This window comes from Gavia stellata, chromosome 30 (genome assembly GCF_030936135.1).
Source record: "Gavia stellata isolate bGavSte3 chromosome 30, bGavSte3.hap2, whole genome shotgun sequence".
In the NCBI taxonomy this organism is placed as follows: Eukaryota; Metazoa; Chordata; class Aves; order Gaviiformes; family Gaviidae; genus Gavia; species Gavia stellata.
Window position 1 is genome coordinate 2,601,989 of NC_082623.1, and position 25,443 is coordinate 2,627,431.

A 25,443-nucleotide genomic window follows, 5' to 3' on the forward strand; every position below is an offset into this window, starting at 1 on the left:
GGCAGAGGATGTGCCGGCAAAGCAGGCAGAGAGGCTCGGCAGGAAGGTGAGAGCCAGGATGAGGCTTCGAAGCAGGTGACTGGATCTGTCCCCTGCAGAATTTGGGGCACTCAGGCTGACAACGGGATGGGAGAAAGGAAGGGAAAAGTGTCCCCTGGCTCCTGCTGGGTTTTGTATCACGGTGGTGGGTCTGTGGCTCTGGCCCTGGAAAGGCTTTGTGCTTGTGGTGCATGGGAACGATACCTGCATCCTCAGAGAGCATCAGCCTCCAGCGAAACCCGGGGTCTGCGGAGAGGGGCCGGGCAGCAAAGGGGTCCTGACGCTGCACCACCGCCTGCAGCAAGACGAACCTGTGCAGGGAGGGAAAATGCCTCTTAGGGAAGAGAGACAACACAAGAGCCCTGCTAAGGTGAGAAACCCTCCCAGCCAGGAGCCAGGGACCAGCCCGGGTGCAGAGTCCAGCCCTGCCGCATCCACACGGCTCGACTGCCGTCTCCGTCTGCTGGGAAATCCCACTGCCCATGGCCCGGCACTGCAGGAGCCCCCGGCCCGCCATGAGCATCACTAGATGGGATTCAAGCCCCAAATTCCCAATTCCCAACCCTTTGGGGTTCTCAGCTACCCCCTGGCCAGAGGGCTGCCGTGCATGGTGCCAGGTGGGATCCCATCCTGCAGCACCCAACCCTGTTACCCATTGCACAGGGAACAAACTCACCTCCGGGAGATGTTCAAGGCAGGACAAGAAATCCCTTCGCGTGTCCCTTCCCTATCACTGCCCTTTGCAACCGCTTTACGCCCGCATCTGGGACGACTGGGATGAATAAAAAACCATCACAGTAAGTGTTGTCCTGGACCTGAGGACAACACTAGCAAGGAAGGACTCTTATTTTTTTTATACATTAGAACATTTATTTCTCAGAGAGAAAATATAGTCTCAGACAGTCAGATTATAGTAGGTAAAATTAGCTTTTTTTTTTTTTCTTTACAAGCATAGATTTTCTTATTACCTCTCTTATACCATCTGATATAAACAATTCTAGAAAGCAAATAAACTCACTTTCTACAATAAATAGAGCGATCTGTGCTTTACAGCAGACTGACAGTAACGTTTAGGTCCCGTAGCAACAGCAGGATATTAGCCATTTCAAATTCTAGAATGTCATTTAAAAAACCAAACCAAAAACAAAACCAAAAAAACCCAAATCCCAAGATCTTAAAACATATACACAGGTCACAAGTCCACAGCTGAGCTACCACCTGGAAAAGTGTATGTTCCTTTAAATAAATTACACTGTGCATATAAAAGACCCAGCAACACAACTGAGGACTTCAAGAATGGTGACAATAGGTCTAAATAATTTAGAACAATACTTTACAACTATATACACAACACCCTTCCCTAGCCACACTCCATAGGCATCATTATTATTATTATTTTTACAAAATCCTATGCCCCATCTCTATATGTTACAGGAATCTTCCTTAAAGTGTGGTTCCATGTCCCAATGTATAAGAAGTGGTATTTTAAAAAAGTAGACCAAGTAGAAATGGCAGTGATTACTCCCCACTATTCATTATTATTATTATTATTATCAATTATTATTATTTTGACCCCACATTCTCTTCAGTATGAAAAAGTTAAAATAATAAAAAAATATTGAGTTAAAAAGTGAAATGATGATATTCAATCTACAATCTTGCTCTGCACCTTTGGTTCTTAAAATGAGAAAGCAAAAAGGGATACACAACAGAAGAGATCAGAGAAATCATAAAGTCCTTGGCTAATAGAAAAGGTTTTGTCGTCAAGTTGCCAAACATCAGTTGTCCCCGTTTTTGCAATGCAAACCCAAAAACCAGGGATTGTCTGCAGAGCTGGGTTTACTCAGGTTTTAATGGATGACAACGCTGGAGACCCACACACCAGGGAAAGGATACGCGTGTGTGGGAAAAGGCGAAAGGCAAAATGGTCATGTGCTCTAGTTAGCGTTTGGTTTCAACCCAAACCGAGCCAGAGGAAAACGTTAGAGAGACAGAAAAAAGGGAAGAAAGGAAGAGGAGCCTTACACCAAATGTGCATAAACCAACACAAAAGATGTATCTCCCTCCAACCCTGATCAACCTCAGTGCCTGCAAAGCTGCTCCAGCTCATCAGACACCTCCAAAATTAGTTTTGCTTCTTAAAAAAAAGGAAGTCATCTTTGCTTAGACTCAGCACTGCACTAAACCATGATATGAAATGTTACTGGAACAAGCACAGTCACAGAAGTCAGAATTTAAATGTGAAACTACCAAATAAATTTCTAGGAAATACACACACACACACAAAAAACCCAGGTGATTTGCTTTGCGTATTTAAAGCTCTGTGCATCTGTGCATGTAAGTGTGTGCAACAGAGGGGAAGGTTACCAAAATATCTCAAGCTTTTCTAAATGCAATGAGAGAAATCTGACATGAAAACACTATGTACGTAGGCAGGAAAATCGTAACGTGAACTCCTAGCTATGATTTTTTTTAATGTGATGGGACAATCAATGTCATTTAAAAAAATGAAAAGGCCAATGATGGTTAGGGTAAATTTGGCACAAGAAAGTCCAGTTGGGATTTCCATAAAGGATCCTGGTTCGGTTACAGTGGTGACGGGTTCCCGGGAATTACTCGGGCCTGGCTGACAACTTTAAAACCCCGGCAGCTCGGGGGAGGCAGGGGCGAGGGAGGGTGCACGAGGTCCAAACGTCCGAGTGCTGTGCTCTGCTCACTGCATCAGCTCACCTTGGCTCCTGTCACCCAGCAGCTTTTCCTAACTACCTCACTCCTGGCCCTGTAGACTATACATTTCATCTCCTGCCAGCTCTTCAGCGAGACACATTCAGAAAGAAGCTGGACAGGCTTTTTGGCACATTTCAGGGTACTTCGAGGAGTACTGACAGCTGCCAGGAACGGCGTCCCCCGGCCGGTCAGTGCACGAGGCGGTCCACTCTGCCGATGCAGCGAGCGCAGGGTCTGGAGGAAAAGGAGGACCGGCCACCCTGACCCCTTACAGATAATTAGACGTAACGAAGGGATGATCTCCCTGCACGCGGCTCATGTGAATCATGGCTCGGTCGTATGCCACCTGCACAGACTTGCGGATGCTGGTTTTCCGTCCTTCCATCATCTTTAACTTGTCCACTGTGTCATCCACGCCGAGGGGATAGACTTTGTCACGCGGAAGCCACTGCCTGCAATAGAAAGGAGAGCGCAAAGCCCAATCACCCAGGGCATCAAGAAGGGAAACGGGGAAAGAAGAGCAAACGCCTGGAGGCCTCTTGCCCTTGCAACACTATGCCTGAGCTCTCTGCAGGAGGCTGACTGCTCCGATGTGCCTGGCTCTCATCCCTGCTGCAACAGGCTGACGAGTTTGTCCCAAGAGTTTCCAAGACATGGCCAAGTAATCCAGCTCCTCAAGCATTCCCCGCATGTCTCAGCAGTGATTACTCAGTAGTGTCATCTCCCCAGGGACTGCTACGTTTGTGTGATCTATTTGTTTGTAATTAACACCCCACAATGATGCTACAAATGTTTAAATGCCTGCATTTGACGTGGAATAATGACATGTAGATGAAATGCCTTCCTGCATGAGCACAGATTTCTCTCTCCTTGGAGCCCTTACTCAAGGCTTTCGATACTCGTCGGAGCTCCAGGGGAAACTTGGAAGCTCCTGTGTTCCACAGAGGAGCAAATACAGGGACTTCCATGGTGGAAATTAAGTTTTTATCCCCGAGAAAGTTCTGCCTTGTTCCAAGAGGCTGTAAGCATCAGGGTTTGGGTGACTACAACTATCTGAGTATCATCCAGAAACAGGCAGCTTCCAGTAGACACGGTCCAAGCCCAAGCTGACCCCAACCAACTGATGACTTAAATTGCAAGTGCCCTTTCTATAGCAAGGTTTTGTTGCGCAGTCGTTAGCCCAGGTTAACTAGCACACTCAGAAACACGTCATCCTTCCTAACGAAGTCCAGCCCCTAGGAGTTAAACCTCAGCCACTGCTAGCCACAGTTCAATGCATCTCCCAGCCAGCCAACACAGACAACCCAGGGCAGCTCAGTTTATCTTCACCACGAAGACGAGGGACCAATCTCAGTCTTTGTGACCCTCCTGCAGCATCACTGAAGTGAGCAGAAGTTGGATCTGGCACTAAGAGGCGTTTTTAGGACCTCCCTGTCTTCTCACAAATTGCAAACAAGGATCTAAGTGGCCACTTAAAAGTGTAAACATCCACCAGAGCTTGTCTTCAACAAGAGCAGGGCAAAGCCAAGGAAATGCTGATGTTTATTGGAAAGTTAGTTTCAGTGACAAGTTTGGATTTAGATTTTTCAAAACTGACGACTACAGCAGCAGGAAGCATGGCATTGCCATTGATTTTCAGCTAAAAATCATTACTACCTCTTTGAAGACCATGCCCTGTATCAAGTGGTTCTGGTAATCAGGGACAGTGAAACAATGCGGTATACTAGTGAAAAAAACTCGGGAGTGTGTCTCTTGGCACCTCCTTTCCCCAGAGGACACAAACATACTCATCGAGTGATGCAAATGTGGCCCCCTTCTCAGCTTCCCAAGAAGATGGCACATGCTTTTCCTGTGCCTGTGTTGCACCTTGCCCCCATCTCTTTAAACTGCGTAAAACACTGCAGCAGCTCCAAAATGTAGGGGGAAACACTCCCCCTTGCTGCTTTAGCCCACTGTGTGTTTGGCTCTGCTCTCTCCCCATGAGGTACCTTCCCTCCAGCCACGACACAGCCTTCGGGCAACGTTTGTCCCCTTCCTCCAGCCCCTCGCCCTTCCCCGCTCTTATGGGAGATGCTCCCTCTGCCAGGGCTGCCTGGCTGCAACCTCACTCACGCCCCTTCCAGGGACACCGGCAAAGACCTTCCCCAGGACAATAAGGAGAAGAAGGGCTCTCAAGGTACCACGAAGCTCCTTTTTAAGCTCTTGGTATCTTATTTTATAGAGGCAGCAGCAGAAGAGGCAAGCCCGTTCTCTCCTCTGTTCCCAAGTGCACCCCAACTGCCCAGCACCCGCTTTTTCCGCAGTATAAACTCTCTGGATCTGTGATCCCAGCTGCACACAGGGTCACAATTTATTTGCTTGTTCCCACATGGCATTTGCTGGTTAAATAATCCAGTGGGTTCAGCGTGCGGCTGCCTGCCTTATTACAGGCACTCACCTCTTCCAGCATAATGCTCCAATTTTACAAGTTTCCCATTTTTTCACACACGGATTTCAAAGCCTTATTGCTCATTTTTAAGGCACTTAACTGGTTTGTGGCTTATTATATCTGGCTGGGTTATTGTTAACATGTGAGCCTGGTCAGCCACTGATATTAAAATCAGATTCAGTCTGTCTGAGACAGAATGGTAAAACGACTTGAGATATTTCACTTGCCCTGAACCAGGTACTTACACCTACATTTTCCATCTTAAACAAGTATCTTGATTTGAAAACTGCAGGTACTCAGCACCTCTGAAAAATCAGGCAAGTCTAAATATGGAATAAACTCAGCATTTTGAAAATGTTACCCTGGAGATTTTTGGTGAATCTTTTGTGCAGAAGTGGAACCGGCTGCTCAGTCTGCTGGTGTTTTGAAGTCAAATGCTTTCTCTAATTCGCTGCAGATTTTGACTACTAAACTGGCTCTTCATGTACCTCAGTATTTTTGTGGTGATGTGACCCCTGGGTGAAGGATGCTGTGCTGTTCACCATGGAAGTGGAGCAGTCAGATGTCGAGCTTTTGGGCCAGGGAAAAGCAGGCCTCCTCATTTAGACTCTTCTTGACTGCAGCATGTTTAAATTCTCCAATTTACATGTAAAATCATCATCATCCCTGTATGCTCCCATATACCAAAGATTGTTAAATCTTCCCTCTCTGCCATAGCACACATCACAGGCCCCCGCCTGTCTGCACACACTCACCAGGTTCTCTTGTTGTCAAAGAAAAGGACAAGGAAGAGCTTTTCTCCTGCCTCTGTCTGCCTCTGCTCCCCCAACTTCAACACATCCATGGGTGGGACTGGGATGGGGACTCCATTGTGGAGCAAACCCTCACGCGGCATCTTGGGATCGATTATCTAGTGACACAGGGAAAGGATATTTAAGCACAAAACCCTTCAGGTACTGCAGAGAATGCATTTTTTTTTTTTCTGTTCTTTCAGTCTATCCAAGCTAGACAATTAAAATCTACTTAGGATGGGTAAGCAAAATTGCTTGTTCTGTCTCAGTGGCTCTTTTTGAAGTCTTTTCCTGTCCTCAAGGCTTCCCCTGTGGAATGGAAGCCAGTCAGTCCAAAGGCCAAGCACCTGATCTTAAAAAAGGGAAAGGACACAAATATGTGGTTCTGTGTGGCTGTAGATGCATTTACACTAATTGGTAATTTAGTACGAACTCAGTATTGTTGTGTTCAGCAAAGGATTTCCCTCCTTCGCTCCCAACTCGTACAATAAATGTAACACCATTGCTGTATCAGCAGGCATAATGTGATTTCACAACAGCTCCATTCTGGTGCAATTCAATTGACTTCAGCAGCATTGCTCACATTTATACTGTTATTAGACCAGAATCAGGCCCAATATTTGGAGAGAGTCGACAAGCAGTGCCAGCTTTGTCAGGCTAGAGGAACACAGACTGTAGTCATTTTGGAGAGAAATAACAACAGATGCATCGATTGTCCCCATACAAAGCAGAAATGTCAGTGTCCAACATGTGCTATGTAATCACAGGAGGAGAACAAAATGGCAAAGGGTGGATGTAATACTCGGTCTACTCCTCTCTGCCTCCTCATCTCGCCTCTTAAGAGCTTGAAAAAGCAGTTTGACTTTGACAATGGCCAGTTGTAGGAATTTATTAAGACACTTTACCACTGCAACAGACTGCTATAAAAAAAACGCCTTTTCTGGGGATAATCTCACCATTTAAAGCCACACTAAAGCACAATTTAACTTTGGCTGTAGCCACATGAATATCTAAAAAGGCTTTGGCTAGCCAACATGGCTAGCAGATCCGTAGCTGTTCTCTCCTCTGGGCTCCCACTTAGATTAGGAGCATGGATGAGGGTCAGTCTTTTAGCAGAATCTGCCCTTTTTGACGGCCCCAGAACTGTGCTCAGCCACAGCCAGGCATACACGCTGTGTCAGCTTACGGATGGTTTCACAGCTCTGCTGCTTGGATGTAGAGACCTGTGTAATTTCCGTGATGACTACACTTGCGTTCACCCCCTACAATTTCTCCGCAGTCACAAGCGCCGTCTGCTGTAGCGATCCCAACCACAAAGGTACTTAAGGGGATGGCTGCAGCCATGCAGAAATTACACGGAGCAGAGATGGCAGGAAGAGTCACGTCTCAATGGATATATTCTCATATTTAAATCAAACATATGGTTATTGCAAGAGGATATATACATCACAAGGCCAGTTGGGCACCTACATATGGAGTTGTACTCACTGTATAGGAAAATGTGCAAGCAGTTAAACACCAGTGGAACCTGGTGCCTGCCTTTATAAAATTTAGGTCTTGTCATGCCAACAGTACTGGTTACTTTCCCCATACCTGCCGAGTGAACAGGAGAGGAGAGGAAAGGTCTCCTCCTATCCCTGGCACCAAGAGAACAATGTTTTATGAATCCTCTGCAGTGCTCTGAAACAATGAGCACAGGGAAAATTAACTGTGCAAAGGAGGGGCGGGGGAAGCACATACTGCATGATTTTGGGAAGTCTTCCTTTTCTGTCTGGTTACACTGCACACTAGCACTGTGTTCTGGGCTACCTGCGCTGCGGGTACAGGCTGCGAGAGAGCGACGGGGTACTCACCAAGGCAGGGTAGGAGGGATAGCCACGGCACTTGGCCCACACAAGCTCCAAGGGCTCCAGCTCAGCCTGACTCTCAAAGGACATCAGGAGAGTCCTGCCTAAGGGACAGAAGGAGACAAGGCTTAGGAGGGCGAGTCCTAGCAAGGGGGTTATGATAACACAAGAAACCACACCGTCATCTAACCCAGGCACGATGGCCTGCATTGTCTCAGTAGCAATCAGCTAAAACAGATGAACTACTGTTGTACTTAAAACATACTGACAACATTTCTCGTTTAATTTTTTAACCTATTTGCTTCTGCAGCAAGCAGAAAGCTGGAATTTCACCTTTTTTCAGAACAAACCTATCGTCCAGCTATTCGTTACACAAGACCATACATTCAATCATTACTGTGCACACATGTGCATAATTCCAGACCATTTCTCTTAAACAGGATCTAGAGCAAAATGGAAAGTCACTTACTGTTTGTACCTATATGCACTGGGTATCCAAACCAGAGGTGGTAAGACACACATCTCATCTGCAGTAAGTTTATGATAAAATGTAATGTGCAATGAGATCTAGCCTGGCCACGGTCAATGTCCAGCCTTCTTTATGCTCCATCAGTGCAGTCATGTTCCACATTAAAATAAAACCACAGTCTCCTAAATCATGAGTTTCAGTCTATGCATGCATGTAGCTTCAGATGAACTCTTTAATATGGAAATATTCATCAAATTCAGTTCTGGAGTGAATAACTGCTATATCACTGAAATCAAACGGGTATACAAGAGATGAATTTGGTCCATTAGGCTCCACCAAGCCAAACGCATCCTCAGTGGAACTAATGAAGCTGTATCTGAGACTAATTTGGACCCCTGTTCAGAGACCTCCTTTTTATTCCTTCTAAATACAAATATCTAGACTATTCTGATGCCATATACTTTGGGGCTATTTGATCTCTGCAGGAAATGCCTGGTTCTAGTTGACGTAAGTCTATTAGCCATCAATTTTTTTCAAACTTAAGTTAGAAGCCTTGCAAAAGATCCATTCAAGACATGAATAACTAATCTGCCAGCTCCTGGCCCTGGAAAAGGAGTAATCTTCATTAATGTGAATTTTACGGCAAGTAGTGATTGCTCTGGAGGGGGGAACAGTCAAACACTGGCTTTACCAGAAGTCAAACTGAATCTAGAAAAGGCTGAATACAACCCAAATGAGCACCCTGCCAAGACGGATCTGATGTCCTTCTCCACTATTGCATTCCAGATGTGTTCTTCAATTAATGAAATGATGTTCTAAAACACAGAATTGTCCCACTGATTCTAATTCTCCCAGTACCAGCCCCGCTCTCTAAGCTTATCTCCGGAGCAGATTGCTGAGCGTGCGGAGTCCAGGATAACAGTTCCCAGGGAGACAGGAGCAGAAGGGCACAGGCGTACCAGGGAGTCAAAGCTGAATTCTGATTTCAGCATAAACCTGCAATAACTCTTAGCACTGACACAGTAAGAAAGACAAGAATCTGGTCGTGTGAGTGCTGGAAGATTGGGGTAATGCCTTGGGTAGTATTAGAGGAGTGTGACTTAATTTTACTAATGTATGGCACAGTCTGACAAAGACGACTTTGTAACAAAGACCTTGAAAGCAATGATACCAATACAACAGGGAACAGCTATGAAGTCATCTCCAGAGAGACCCCTCTTATAATTATGATTTACCGTTTGTACTTCAGCATCATTAAAGAGAACTAGTCCCAAATCAGGAGAAGACAGTGCCAGGGACATTACACACACCAGACCTACAGAAAGCACCCATCCGAGGAGAACACAGGGCACAGGCAAGGAGGAAATCCTCTTATACAATAACCTAAATTCGTAACAAAGCAGGTGATAATGCATAGGCAGGTCAGCAGTCTGATTTTACAATCCGGATAGTTCATGCAGGACTGGTTCCTGGCGGCACTGAGACCTGCTCCCCCTGCTTCAGATGGATGTCAGCCCTACAGTACGGTGGGACCGGAGCGGGGCGTTCCCCAAAGCGGGGCATTCCCCAAAGCGGGGCTGCTCTGCAGCCGTTCTCACCTGAGCTGCTGTAATCGGAGTCTCCATTCACGCCTTCCAAGAAGGGCACCCGAGAAAGAGCTGGCTTCCCTCGACTTCGCTTGGGAGGCATCAAACCGCTGTTAGAAAGATATGGAAAAGCAGGGCATTAGGAGGAAACAGATTATCCTTGAAACAAAGCCAAGTAAATGGATTCCTCAGCTCTGTTTAAAGTATTGGAAAATTACTGCATCATCGACATGAAAAGAACACTGAATACTTCAACAAAATGTCATCAATACATCTCTTCTGGTGCAAGTATGCTGGACATCATCCCAGCTTTGCCATGAGCAATGAAAGAGGCCTAATAGAAACCAAGCTATGAACATGAGGAAGAAACCCAGAAAAGTCTTAATGCTGGAGAGCTGATGCAGTGATGCTTAGAGCTTGCATGAGCTCACCCAGTTGTGCGTAGACTTCAGAGACAACAGAGCAGCACTCTGATACGACTCCGATATATATGCAGTTGGACTCTTATCAGCCCATGTCCTGAACATCCTTCCACTTCATTACTACAAACATTTCAGAAAATGAACTATCTCCCCATCAAGCAATCATATTTTTTCACTTATTGTAATTCTTGTTTTTTCTTTTACAATTTTCTAATAACCAACCCATTCTGAGTGAATTTGGTGCTTAAAAAGAAAGAGTGGAGAAAAAGCAGTAAACAGAGCTGTTCCTAAATAGAATAATTGTACAAGTTATCCATGAGACATCAGCTTGTTTTTAATTCCTTGTTTTGTGGGTGTCACATAGCTCTAATGCAATTTTTGCTATGTGAATTGCTTGCAATTATTGTAATAAGCACTTACATCACACTTTTCATCTTCAAAGTACTATACAAACATCAACTAAGCAGTCCCCACGCTCCCCTCTGAATTCAGATTTGTCTCCCTCACTTACAGATGGAGAAACAGAGGCAAATATGGTGCAGCCATAAGGCCAAGACAGAGTTCGAAGGCGAGTTTCTGGCTCCTCATCCTGTTCTGACAGCATCCTCACCCCAGGAAGAATTTCTGCATGACTCAAGGGACCTCATTTAAATGACACTACAACTATGCATGAATCCAGGTCTCTCCTTGAGATCTGCACGGGGGTCATGGTAGTATCCAGCTTACAGAAGAGGCAATGGCTGAGCTGAAAATCTGGGCCCACAGCCCAGAGAAGAGGAGAAAGATGAAGAGGTGGATGCGTGCCCCATCTCAGAGAAGAGCTGGAGGACCTAGGCCTCCAAGGGACTCGGCATGTGCTAAGAGAGATAATTTACTGGAGCGCCACATGCTTCCCTCGGGCTGCCCAGAACCTGACTGTGGAGGTGGGATCACTCTGCCGCAGGGAAAAGCCAAAACTGGTCCCCTGAACCCAGGGCCTTGCCCCTTGTCATGGGCATGAAAGCCTTTGCAAACAGATTTATAACGGAAACACCAATCAAACCTTAGCTGCAACTGCAGAATTATACACCTCTTTTGACAGCTAACATTTAGGATCACTCTGCATAGCGGAGTGATGTTTTCATTTGAAAAATGCTCCTGGGATTCAACCCTGCTGCTGAATAATTTGTTACGCAGCTAACAGTTTTAAACTGTAGCTTCGGTCCTGAGGATGGGTTTGCATGGGGAGCTTTACGATTTTAAGTGCCCAACTGACATTGCAAGCTTGAGGTCTTACAGGGCTAACTGAGCACACGCATTGGGAGGAAGCATAAAACGTTGGAACATATTTCTCTAGTGATGGGTTGTCACCCTCACGGTCATCAAAGACAAGCAGAGGGCAATGACATGTTCATAGCACTGAAAATATCACTAAGAATATCAACTAAGAAAGACTTGCTTCTGCCTCTCCTGGATGATCTTACAACTCAAGATCAAATGTTCTCAGCCTGCCACTCACAACACACACAAACATGATTCTGGCATAACACTGGTTTTACCATGCAGTGAAAGGGCTGTGAAATGACTTGAGTCAGTGTTAGGAGGGCTGGATAGGTAGATAAGACCAGAAAATGGATAGGGTACCCATGTGTGCCTACTGCATCTGACCAAACGATGACAGATGTTTGCTTTAAGTCTGATCAGTCCTGTCTGAAGAGCCCAGATCTGCTTTTAAGCCTCTGAAAGGAAGAAAGCAGCAATTTAGTAGGTGGTAGAAGTTCAGATTCACCTGCAGTGCTGGGCTGGACATTTGAGTTCAAGGTTTTTCTAGCTTTGGCGCTCAAGAATTGCAAGAAGGTATGCATCAGCAGAGAGGACATGTATGTATTGAGAAGCAGAAGTGTAACAGATACGCATTGCTTTTGGGACCTAGAGATTAAGAGGACAGGATGGAACCTGAGAAGCTTTTTGACTTTGGGGTCAACACACAAAATAAGTAACAATTTGGGCTGGGTTTTAAACAAAGAAGTTGAATGATAAAACCAGGCAGATTAATCCAGAGAGCAGGTTCTCTGGGGAACAGTTTTGCACAGGGCACTTACCTGCAGGCTTCAAACACCAGTCCACCACCCAGGCCAGAGCTGCGCTCGGAGTCAGAGCCACTTTCTGCGTGCTTCGCGAAGCCGTTAGTCACTCCTGCCGAGGAGACAAATAGGAATCAGCCCAAAGAAGCAGCAGCAAGACACATGAGATGCTACCAAGACTCAGGTAGGGTCACTGTCCCATAACTGGCAGCCACGAAGATGCCGAGTACTTCAACTGGAGAGGGAAATTCTGCCCCGAGTTCCACAGACTCAGCAGCAACCGAAAGGTGACTAATAAAAGGTATTTCTACCCCCAACACATGAAAAATTAGGCTGTCTCTGAAGAAGCAAGTGCTGGAGAAGTGCCCGGGGGTTGGTATAGGAGAGCTCCATGCAGCATCCAGCTCGCTGGGCAAGGCCAGAGGCCAGGAAATGAACCACTTGCTCATCTGGCTTCAAATGTCGTTTGGAAAAGACACGGAGGTTTCACGCTGACTGCCATGGACTTCTCCCTGCCTCACCCCAGGCCTTGCTGCCGGGCTGGCCCCTGCCCAGGGGAGCAGGCATATAAAACCATATCTTATTTGGTTACAGCTTCTTTGCAGAGAGAAAACCGCTCTAGGAAAAACTTGTTGCTTCAATTTCTGGAAATGAGATTTTCCAGTGGACAGAGCAGACACTGAGGAAGCAAATTCCCCCTGGGTAGAAGGTGGCTCCCCACCACCTTCCTCTACGGCCAGTACAAATGTCACTGTAGCCGTAAGTGGAATATTTCACTTCTTTGCCCCAGAAATCTGGAAATCTTCCCTTCACTGCCAGGTTTCCTGCTCTGTGCACTGGAGGGATACCTACACAGAGAGCTGGGATCACCTCTGAGCTTAGACAAGATCCAAAACCAGGCACAGGCAGGGGTGGACAGAGAATGACTCCTGAGAGCATCCCCAAGCCCAGAGCACGCAGGGGAAAGCAGATGACCTCTGCCTTCCCCATCCAGGGACCCATCGCCCCCAGGTTCCCCGTGGCTCACCAAAAGCCCGTCAGCCGTACAAAGGGCAAATTCATGCCAAGGCCAGTATTGTTTTTCCAGCTATAAATACGGAACGGCCATAAGGACCACATTTCTGGGAAACACCTTGTTCTGACAATCCTGATCACGCTGACCTGCTCCTGCGGTAACACAGATTTGGCACACCAGACACTCCCTCCAGTTAGGAGAAATCAATTGTGTTTGAAACAGTGAAAGGAGCTGAATCACAAAAGCAGTGCTGCAAGTCACAGGAAAAAAACACCAGTGCTGCTTCAGCAGAAGAAAAATATCACTGCCTAGTTATCAATTATTTTCCAGCACGCTGACTGTATTTTCCCTTTTTTAATTTCAACATCTTATTCTGACCTGTATCCATTGTGGGCAACTCTTCTCTGCTTTAATTACTGGCAGAGGATGATGGTGAATCCCTCAACTCTTTGGAGAAACCATTTGTTTTCCTTTAACCTGTCCTGGTATGTCAATCCCCACATTCAACTGCTTTCCTCCCACTGTCGATTTGCTAGTAAACTTCTGACAGCCAAATAACTTTAAGATAATATTTGAGGTATGGGCTAAGTCAAACCTTACAGATGGGAACCGTCCCATGATGGCCGTTAACGCAGAATTGAAAAGAAATCACATTGCTGTCACTCAGATGTTCCTTTTCACTTTGTGTCTTTCCAAATTTCATCTCAGCTGCTTATTCTCATTTGCAGATCTAATTTGAAAAGGAACCTGCTTGGTATTCCCACTAATTTTATTTAAACCCCAGAACTGAGGGTACAGCTGATTTAAAAGGAATGTTTAACATCTCATCTTACATGGGTGCTGTGTTACCGGTCCACTGCACACTTCCAACTGAATGCACCATTTCTGCAGCAGGAAACTCTCACTCCTAAGAGTGGCCGAGCCAACGCAAACCCTTCCACGAGGGCAGGAATGCCAACACTTCTCAGCCCTTACTAGAGAGCCCGGAGTCTCCAGCCAGGCCATTCAAATGCTTTGCAGGCAGCTGGGTGTGTTTGTTGGCTTGCTCTACAAAAAATGGCAAACCCTCTCTTACAGCAGCCCTGCTGACTGGTAAAGGGAAGAATTACTTGTGACCTCCCTGGGCTTCATCTTGGTACCTTTACATGTCTAAAATGGAGGTGTCTAGAGCTGAACTAAGTTACCAGAAACTCCATGTAGAGTCAGTGGAGAAGAGAGGTACAACTCATTATGGACATGTCTTGTCTGCACTATTTCTGAAACGTGTGGAAGAGACGAAGCTTTCATCAGGCACCTCTGGTTATGGGGACTATGTCTCCCCCAAGCATAAAGCGAGTTTCAGGTGAGTAGTTTGTAAGCAAACATCTTTACTCAGCCCCAGGATTCCCAATCCCTCAGCCCCGCCTCACAGTTTCCAAGGGTACAGAAGGAAGAGAAATCCCAGGGAACTACCTCTCTGTCCCGCCTGCCTCGGTGACTTCTCTCCATCACTCTCGCTGCAGGTCCTGCTCTGCGGCCGCTTCCGAGCTTGTCGCTCCCCGTCGGGGCGGGAGGGCGAAAGCTGCCTGCTCTGCCCATGGTCCTCCCCGTTCTCCAGGGAGCAGTCCAGGCCTCTTTGCAGCTTCACCCCATTCTTAGCTTTTTTAAAAAGGACAGATGTCCGTCGGCCCACGCCACTGAAGGGGGGGCTGGTGGGGGTGTCTGCAGGTGGCAAGGCCAGTCCATTCAGGCCGTTGTCACTGAGCAGGCGCTGGAAGGCTTGGCTCTCCCGCTGCAGTGCCTTCTTATCGAAGAGTTCCCTGTCCGACATCACCCTCTTCTGCAGCTGATTCAAGGACTTGCTTTCACTGATGGGTTTGAGCGTCGGAGGGTCCTGCAGAGAGTCCAGCTCCGAGAGGGAGGGTGCGGGTCCTGTGGGCTCCAGGGTGGGAGGGTGTGGGGGCTTGGCATCATCTGCTAAAGGAATAAAGAACCTGCTTGAGCATTTTAGAAAGAGTTATTGCCAAAACTACCAACAGCCATTCCCATCTTTTACTAGGGCCACAGACAGGAGAAACAGCAGGTCTTGACTGTTGACATGCACCAGGAGAGCTGGAACTAAAATCCTGCTGCAACCTCTCACCTTTCTCCCCTTCCTCGTCCCCTTCCCTCGATGTTTTATCCAGCCCTTCTTCCCGCGGCACAGGCTCCCCGTTGGGCACGGTCTTGTTCTGCTGCTGGGCCAGCTTCTGCCGAATGGAGTTGATCTCCCGTCTCAGGAGCCGGATGCGTCGCGTCCGGGCGCCGCTGGACCGCATGGTGCTCACCATGTCTAGCTTCTCCAGCAGCTCCTTCAGCTGGGCCTCCAAGGAGAGGTGAGCCCGGTTCTCCGGAAGGAGGATGTTATCCACTGCATCAAAAAAGAGTGTAACAGTGAAGGGAAGGAGCAAGGCTTCTTGAAGAAGCATTTGGAACCACTGCTATGTCTCATTCCCACTGCTGCTACTCATGAACCAACTGCTTTAGTTCAGGGATTTAGGAATTGTTAACCTTGGAGCTCAGACTTCCTGTGGGTAAAGAGCAGCTGATTTAACTTGCAGTACCCTCCAGTTCCCATTACTGTCCTAGGGACAACAGTGAAAGGACATGTGTCTGCACCCACACAAGACAGCTCACGCTCCAGGTCCTTGGCAGAAACCTATTTCATTGCCAGATCAAATGACAAAATCAGACCGCAAACAGAACTGGCCAAAACATAACATGTTTGCCATTCCTCTGGCTCTGCTGAAGGACTGGCATCCGCCAGAGCAGGGCAGACAGCTGAGGGCTCTGCTATTGTACAGCAACACAAATTTCATAACAGACTGTCCGTCTGTGGCCAAGAGGGCTGCAACATTTAGGAAATGGACCGCAGACTGCGAGCTCTGCGTGCTGGATGGCAGCAGTATTTTGCATTAAGTTTAGCCAAGTTATTTAACCCATGCTTTGGAGCTGCATCTCAAGACAGCTACAGCAATGGATGTGGTCATGTTGTGAATGGAAACTCTTGGCTAGAAGGACTGCTTGGGTCCCAGCACCTTAACCCCACACCACCCCCTCCCAACCCTCTGTGTTCCATCTAACCCAGTTGCTCCATACCTTGCCAATTTACAATGAAACGTATGAGCTCGCCTCAGAGCAAAAAAATCCACCTTTGTACTGTTCGGGCAGCACGGGCAGTCACGAGGCTATTCTGAGGCAGACATGCACTAGGAGAACTGGAGCTAAGCTGCACCTAGCTCTGAGTGCTCGGTTCACCTGAAATCCTGCTCTTTGAGGCTACGAGGGAGTTAGATGTATGTTTAGGGAAATAGATGGACAGGAAAATTGTTGTATGCTGAAATGATGGCTATGATTTTCACGCAGGCTGAGTGACATGCTCAGAACAAAGACCACAGTTATGATCTACCTGAAAAAAAAAAAAGTGTTAACAAACACTCACCATCCTCCCAAGAAAAGCGGTAAAAGTCCTCGGTTTTGGGTGACTCGGGCAGGTGAATCCCCACATCAGTGTCAAAGCCGATGTTTTCAGCCTGCCGCCGTGCATGACGCAATATCGCTCCTCCGAGGTCTCTGAGCCGGACAGCTGCTCGGTGGAAAATCGTGTCTTTAGCATTATACCTCATGCAGTTGGTAACTATAAGGTTAAAGTCTTCCTCAAACTCATCCAATGTTCGGTACAGGTGGGACTCCAGCTTCCGCCTCATGGTGGAAAAATCCATTGGGTTGGAAATGAATTCCAGGTAATCTGGAACCTAAACATATAAAACCTGTACAATTACAAAAACCATTTACTAGCCAACTAGAGCGCATCCATCATAAGCACTCTTAATGCCCCTTCCAGCGGCAAGGGGCAGCGCCAGCAGTTCATTTCTGTGTCACCCAGTCAAGGCAGACACATCCTGGCTCTGCAAAACATTACTTGTCTGAGACGTGCTGAAGCTTCCAGAAAACAATACCCTTTTTTGGTCTGGAAGGATACCCACATTGTGAGTCCTCTCTGAGATATTCTTTAGTCCACCAACAGCTTGGGACAAGGTGGTTTGTGCTTCCAGGGTTATGACAGCACACGAGCTTCTGCCCAGCAATACCTCATCTACAACCCATTAGACACCTCTAGGAAAGAGACTTGCCTCATTCAGGTTAACAGGCTCTGCGAAGATCTGGGCAGCATCCTTCTCCTGCAGCAGGTCCAGTGTTGTGCGCAGAAGTACATTGAAAGGGGTCAGCTGTAGCTCCATAGCAGCCTGCTGAACCTTGACCTGGGAAGGGGAAAACAGCGATGACCACAGTTATCGAGGACAGGGTGGTATGTGAGTGGTGTCTCCCTCTGGTTTCTCCTGAATCATCACCCCAGCTCTACTCAGTGGTGGAAACCTCAGGTCATCATTCCACTAGCCTGGTAGACTCATTGCTGAAGAATTTTTGGCAAACACCCTGTCCCCTCCATGTGCAGGATGCACATCAGCAGACAGCACTTTGCAGAGTCTTACTGCACAGGCCAATCCTTTTGTACAGGGAACTCCTGTTTATCCAATCTCATAAAGCCAAAACAAGAGAAAACCCCATAAAATTAAAAAGTAATACAACTGAAAATGACAACAGGAAGAAGCTTTTCATGCCTGGTAAAGTATCCTGTAGAACTCCCTGCCTCAAGGTATTATTAAGCCAATTAGCAACATTATACAAAAGTTAAAAGTATGTAGGTGTTTATATGAACAACAACATCCATAATTAGACTAGAGAGCATAAACAAAGTTTAAGATATAAGCTCTCATACTTCAAGGCAGAAGCCAAACAACAACAGTGGTTAGATGTTTGCAAATTCCTAATACAGTTTCTAACATCCTTTATGAAGTCTCTAATACTGTTTGATTTCAAGCAAATGAGTTGTAGCACCAGTTTGATCTCTTACACTGAAACTCCATTCAAAGGAGACTGGAACAGGATAGAAGTATTTCTTTCTCCTTTAACGTTTTAATTTCTTTGATCTTATAATCCCTCATTATGTCATTAAATCAACCACTTCAGTCGCAAAGGAAAGCAAGTCTGTTTACACAAAGCAAACTGTATTTGACGTGCTCAGCAACAAGACAGCATCAATAAGAGAATGAATGAAGATAGGTATAAAGACTACACTCTTCCCCCAAAACAGGAAAGAAGCTGAACCAAGATTCAGGACTCTGGAGCATCCTTTTCCACTCACCTAAAAGCTGAGCTGGCATACAGCTCCAACTAGATACACTTTTCTGTGATATCTTATCCTTTTATAAAGCACTCCGTAGTTTCAACAAGCTTTTATGGATTTAGCCAACTGTGATAGAGATATATCAAGATATCAAAAGCAAACAAAGCCCAAGAGTGATTTTTTTTTTGATCCTCCCACCTGCAATATGTCCACACAGCAAGCAGGACCGAGCTACTGCTGTAAATCAAGGACAACGTAGCAAATGAACCAGTGCTGGCATCAAAAAGACTCCAGAAAAGCTGTGGGCAGTTGCTGGCCACAAAAAAACAGCTTGCAGAGGAGCTGTGATCACAGAGGATGCTGCTTTTCCTCTGCCTGGCTCCCTGCAGACAGCCTGAGTGCCTAGCAGCAGGGAGAGCACCCAGGCAATGCCCGAGGCCAGGTGTGCAGGCTCACCCTTTACAGGGTCAGTCTTTCATGAAGCTGTCCTTGAAGATACTTGTGCCAGAGAACAGAGTTGTGGCTGAACCGTCCAACCAGGTATGGCAAGTAAAGACCCTCAACAGGCCAAGCTGGCAAGCGTGGGAAGTAATGGCGTAACTTTGGAGAACTGCACGCAGATCGAAGAGGAAATCACTAAACTGTCTCCATCTTAAAACTGCGTCTTCTCAAAAATGTACTTAGAGGGCAAAACAAAGGAATTTTTAGCTTTAGAAAGGCAGAGCAAAATTGTGATTTAGACCTCTTCTCCGGAGTAGGTGTTACCAAACTCCTGAAATAAACATTAAAGGAGATCAAACTTCTACTCTGCAAAACACCTGGTCCATGCCCAGAAATAGAAGGGGTGCTGTAGGTCAGGAATCAAATGCACTGTTAGTTATGCAAATACATTTTCCCAGCATTCTGCAGCCCAGCACCAGTTCTGAGGGCAGAGCAGCCAGAGCCTGTGATTGACACAGGGAGAGATGGCTGCTCTGCACATCCAGAAGTCTCTACGAAAAGACTCCAAAAGACTCCATGAAAAGAGGAAAAGGCTCAAGAAAAACTGCCGTGTTCCTCCTCTGCCTCCTGTAGCACAGAGTGCTTGCATGGGACTGAAGCTAAATGCAGCAACTTGACAGTCAAAACTACCTACCTGCTCCCGTTTGAGTTTTTCCCTCTTACGGATCAGCTCGATGAGCAGCCGTGCCCGCTCCAAGTCATGCCGCAGTTTTTGCCAGTACTTCAGCTCTTCCTTCACTGCACTGGTCTTCTCATCCTGCTCCTTCTGTGAGACAGAACAGTGGGGTGAGATGAAAAACACAACTGGCTTCCTGTGTTTCCTCCTCTTTCCAGGCATCCCCTGTGAATTGCTCTCATAGTCTTCCTCCTGTCTACTCGTCTCTTGTCCAGACTACGTCCCCTCCTTCCTACAGCGTTTAGCTGTCTAACAAACACAACATCAGCCTTTCTGGATTTTATGTTAACTGTGAAGTTAGGCCTAAATCATACTGTAGCTACACTCCGGGAACATGCTTCAGTGCACACTCATGTACACCCTCCCTGCTTTTATATCCAAGTTCATTACAGAGGCTGGAAATTCTTTCTGTTGGCTGCTATGCATCGAAGAGGCAGCCCAAAGCATTTACAGTATAAAGGTAAGGCGAGCAAAAGCATGGGAGAAAAGAGCTATTATTATCCTCTTTGTAACCAATAAGAAATAGAGCCACAGAAAGAGATTCGCCAAAACACAAAGGAACAGCCAACGCTGAGAGATGAGCTCACACCTTCCAAGACACAGTTCAGTGGCTTTGCAACGCAATCATCCTTCCTCTCCTAAATCTGTAGCTTTTTAAATAGTTTTGGGGATATAGCTGAAGTGCATACACTTTCGCATGATTGCCAAGAGAGGACAATTGCTTCGCAAGATCTTGATGGTTTATATTTATAGGACATTTGTTTTTAAGAACTTAATTACGGTAAATTGCCAACTTAATACACCAAGGAAATGCTGTACTTCCCCAAGCTCCAGACTGATGAGTGGGAAATATTTTTTTTATTAATCACCCAGAGCAGTTTTCATGCAAACCAAAAGCCCATAAATTCCTCCAACTACAGTTAAAATATACATGCACAATGTGCACAATACCTACTGACAGGCTATGTTACAGGGTAGAGTCCGACTGCTTCATTACTTCACCAACTACTTGTCGTGCCAAACACAGCGCTGTTTAACAGCATCAAGATCGACTGACTCTGGATGCCAGCTCAGAGGAGGAAGCAAAGGAGTCCAGAGCCGATGATTATGTCTAAACTTCCATATGAATGTGCAAGGGAGGGTCGGAAATTGAAGCTGCAGGAAGAATGACCCAAACTGGAATTTGGCCAGGACTCTGGAGCTAACACCCATTTTCTTGAGGAGGGGATCTTTAATCACTTGTGAGGAACGTGGTTTTATGAGTCATCCAAGAGATCAGTCCACCAAGGGCCCATCACACCCTTACACAATCCCAGTCTCCTGACTTAGGGGGAAAACTCTTACCTGCTGGCTCATCAACACCAATTCTAGTGGCACGATGGATATCCCACTGATACACTAACTCAGCTCTTCAAGCATGAGCATACCAAGAGGAGACCAAGAGAGACTTAAATCAGGTCACCCTCTGATTGTTTCACCCTCACTCCCCTTCCCAGCCATGCATCAAGTGCGTCTGCTCCCGGAATGCAAGCTCTCCGTCCTCCCATGCAGGTTCAGCCGGGGACCAGTACCTGCTCCGCGTTCCTCTGGGACTGGAGGTGCGAGTGCAGGCGCCGGATCAGGGGCACCCCGTTCCTCGCCTGCCGCTTCAGCAGCCAGTAGTTGTGGAGTCTCTGCATGAACTGGTTCTTCCTCTGGAGGGAGAGGCCACTGCAGATTTTGTTCAGCCTGAAGGAAGCAAAGAGGTGTCATGGAGCCAACTGCAAAGCAATCGTGACTCTGCGGACCCTGGTGATACCATTGGGTTTCCCGACGAAGCTTTGCAGTGTTGTGTCAATGCACGCTCTGAACTACGCGTGCAACTGGTATAATTGGGGATCTCCCCACCGCGAAGATATGCGTGCCTACTCTTCAGACTATATCCTTATGTTAGTAGCAGCTCAGCTAGAGGTTCTCACCAAGCACTTGCTACAGCACGGTCAAAGTACGCAATCACCAATTCGGCTCCAAGCCTTAATTTCAAAACTACTTTCAGTGTCAAAACTTTCCTGAGGGCCATTTAAGTCTGATGTTATTAAGCTGGAGTCTGGGAAACTAACTTGACACAGACCGAGAATAAGATATCACCTCTTTTAACATTTTCAAACAATTCGTTAGATTATACGTGGTGCCTTATCAGCAGTTTTCCAAATCTTATACCAGCGATACATCACCACGCTTCCTAAGGCACCAAACGAAAATTCAGCACTACCTACTTCTGCACAAGAGACAGCTGGGAGAAAAAAAATACACAGCCAAATTCAAAGCTGCTTGCAACACTGACAGGTTTGATGCACTGTGTAATAAAAGGAGGAATTAAGCAACTATGAAATGAGGAGATTAAAAAAAAATTAATAGCGGGATGACCCCTACCTGCCTGCCAACCTGTAATGCCTGAAGTATTTTAAAAACCCCTTCACAGCCATCTATGTGAATTCACATACTAGATGGGTGTTTGCCGTTGGGGACCACCATGGATTCTGCGTTACACAACAGTTTGGGACGGCTGCTCAGCAAAGCAGGGAAACCACAGTGTGCCAGCAACACTCGTGGTCAGGAATGATTCTGCGGAGCACTCTTTGAACAGTTATTGCTAGGTCTTGCCTGAAGACTCGGTGTTTCCAAGGTCAACAACAAGAGGGACCAAGTCCTCAAAACAGACCCCGTCCAGCTCCAGCTGTCCAGCTCCTTCCCTAATCCTGCAACACTCACCTGTAAGAGGGGATTTGTGTGACTGCCACCATGGGCACAGACGAACGGCCGTTGGCCACATCACCAGGCTCCTTTTTGATCTTTTGCTTCAACTTCACTTGGTTCTTTTTCAGAGACCCTTTGGGAGGGCCAGAATTGGCTTCCTCCTCTCCCTCCTCCTTCACAGTGTCCTCCTGACCCTCACCACTAGCAGCTGGAGACCCTTTTTTCACCGTCCCAGGTGGGGAATGACTCTCACAATAGGCAGTCTTGCGCACGGTGAATGTCGTGCCGTTGATGCTGGTCTCCCTCATGGGTTCGATCTTCATGAAGAGACCAGCCCGCTGGGCACAGGTGACATGGAAGGCAGTGTAACAGTTCATCTTGTGGCATTGGATAGCAGCTCCCATGCCCTTCTGCTTGCAGATATAGCATGTGAGCTTCCACCGAGCCGGGGGGATGTTATTTATCCCTTCAATGGGCTCCAGGAACACAGTGTTTGCAAAGCAGACCTCTGGGATCCAGATGGCACAAACCACGTGAGCCCAGCGGCCATCGCTGGTCTGCTTGAAGGCTCCACCTTTGTTCGGGCAAAGGACACAATCCACAGGGCGAGAAGGGGACTGTAAGCAGCAGCGGCAAAGCCACTGCCCCTCGGGGATATAGGGCACACCGTAACACTCCTGGTGCACGGCCAGATTGCAGATATCACAGAACAGGATGACGTTGCTGTTGTGACACTCATCGTCCATGCAGACGCAGCAAAAGGCGTCCTCATCGATGAGAGACTGCTGAGCCCCGTTGTTCCGGCTCTCAAGGTACGACTCCTTTTCCAACCGGTCTACCAGCAGCTCAAAAGTGTCAGCAGAAACTGTCCCATAACCATCGTCCCTTCTCTTCTCGTTGACCATTTCCAGCCACGCCAGATCCTCCTCATCCATGTCATACTCCACCTCTACATCGAGGTCCTCGGGAGGCTTTTCGATGTACCGGTAGTAGGCGGCGGGGAGAGGAGGGGCATCTGGCTGGCTGAAGGAGTCCACCACACGGAAGTTGGGCTGGGGTAAGTGTAAAGATGTCCCTGGTGCATGTTTGGAGCAGGACTCCTTCTTCTTGCCTTTGGAAGGTGTTTTCTTAGATTTGGAAGGGAAAAGAGGCTGCTCGCTGTTCTCCTTGTTGCTGTTGCACTCTGTGATGTCCTGGGCAGTCAGCTCATCCTCCGTGATGATTTTTAAGGGATCATAGATGCTGATGCGATGAAGCCGCCCATCGATGTCTACCTCCACGATCCGCTGGGCCTGAGCGTACGTCAGGGTCTCCCGAGTTGGCGAGCACTTGAGGCTGTAGGGCGAGGGAGAACGCCTCCCCTCCAAGTTCTGCCGGGACCTCCTCCGAGGCTTCCTCATTGCTGCAGTCCAGAGACCCTGTAAGAAAACAGGACAGAGGCCGATGTAAGCCAAGGAGACAAGCAAGGAGCAGCACAGATTAAAAAACTCACTCAGCGTTGCAACAAAGCAACATTTCTACTAGCGATTCCAGTAATTTCAGGCTTGCTGAGGCCTCTTCACCTTCTTAGGTGCAGGCAGGTAATGGATATATCAACCACTTCTTGCCATGTGTATCAGAGCAATGCACAGCACCCTCCAACCTTCTCTGTTTGCATCTCAGGAGACGTATATACCCCCCTACCACCAGATAAGAAGAGCTCAAATTAATTTTACAGCATAGCATCCAAACACTGCTGTGCATTCAGCTCAGCAAACCACTCAGATCCCCTGAAATTCAAATAGTACTTGTCACATCTGCTTGCACTGTTCACACACTAAGTTCGCACGAGCCAAGGAGTTCTTCTCTGCTCTTTTGCCTGTTGCTTTTCTTTTATATCCCCAATAGCACACAAAATGTGCTGGATGTTTTCCAGGTGGAAAGAAAAAAGCACTGTTCCTGTCCTATGAAAGCAGTTCTCAATTTTTTTGTGTCACTGAGCTCCATATAAGAAAACTAGCAGTGCTCTCTCAGTCCAGGAGGGAGCTCCTCCAAGTTTCCCACATCAGGGCTGCCACCACTTCTTCCTTTCCCACACTGTGGATGCAAAAAGTCCCGTAATGAAAAATCATCCTCCAGCTTTGCTTTCCCTTCTCTCGCAGACATAGCTGCTACTTACACCCCTCCGCAGACAGTGTGCACTGAACAGACCGTGTCCTTCCCAACATGCAAAACGGGTCACAACAGCCCAAAGAGAACCAGAGGATGAACTGAGCAACATAGCGGGTGCTCGGTGTGCATCCCTTCTGCTCCTCGGTGGGATCCACGAGGAAGTGAAGGGGAATGAGCACGGGAACAAGCAGCATGGATCCAGCTGGACTTACTAGCTCTGGCTCAGTGTTAGCCCCTCTGGAGCCACAATCCATGTTCAGGCGTCTGAGCTGGTTCTGCATGGAGGGTCCACAAGGATACGAGCAGGAAAGCAGCAAGACAGCTTCTAGACCGCACCAGGAACCATGCAACGGTATTTGCTCAGAGCCTTAACGAAAAGCCCAAGCCAGCTCTGCCCTCACAAACTGCTAATCAGCAACCCAGATAATTATTTGAGAGTGGGCTCCTGACATTAAGGAGGTGCCCGTCAAGGGGGAGCGGAGCAGAAGCCTGGAGCTGGTGAGATGAGCTGGGGGAGGATGGAGACGCGGCAGCAGGAACCCGGCTATCTGAGGGCGAAGGAGGGAGGCAGCGAAGAGGGAAAGCAGAGAGGAAGCCAAGTGAGTAATGCAAGCGAGAAGGGCAGTGTCAGGGATGGGAACATGAGTTATGGGAAGAAACGGGCTGAGGCAGAAACAAGCCGAGAAAGAGGGAAAGGAGACAAAGAAAAGCAAATGTAAAATCTCCCCAAGAAGATAAGTCAGCCCAGAGCTTATCGGTTGCTACACAGAGGCCTGAACCAGCACC

The 25,443-nt window shown here is 47.3% G+C and overlaps 1 protein-coding gene across 4 annotated transcripts; it reads right to left on the reverse strand.

Moving 5' to 3' along the window:
* Positions 1–991: 991 nt before the first annotated feature.
* BRPF3 (bromodomain and PHD finger containing 3) lies at positions 992–23,924 on the reverse strand. 4 transcript variants are annotated; one of them, XM_059830987.1, is made up of 12 exons: positions 22,522–23,924; positions 21,342–21,498; positions 19,729–19,860; positions 17,539–17,667; positions 16,848–17,160; positions 15,510–15,776; positions 14,905–15,343; positions 12,391–12,429; positions 9,900–9,997; positions 7,839–7,936; positions 5,950–6,104; positions 992–3,218 (listed from the first exon to the last, which is right to left on the reverse strand). In XM_059830987.1, exons 1-12 carry the CDS (start codon positions 23,904–23,906, stop codon positions 3,035–3,037), a joined length of 3,396 nt encoding a protein of 1,131 aa, XP_059686970.1. In that variant the 5' UTR covers positions 23,907–23,924; the 3' UTR covers positions 992–3,034. The 4 variants fall into 4 exon arrangements, with proteins under 4 accessions (XP_059686970.1, XP_059686968.1, XP_059686969.1 ...); XM_059830985.1 differs by having other exon boundaries at positions 12,391–12,484; positions 14,840–15,340; positions 22,522–23,911; XM_059830986.1 differs by having other exon boundaries at positions 12,391–12,481; positions 14,837–15,340; positions 22,522–23,911.
* Between the last annotated feature and the right edge of the window lie 1,519 nt (positions 23,925–25,443).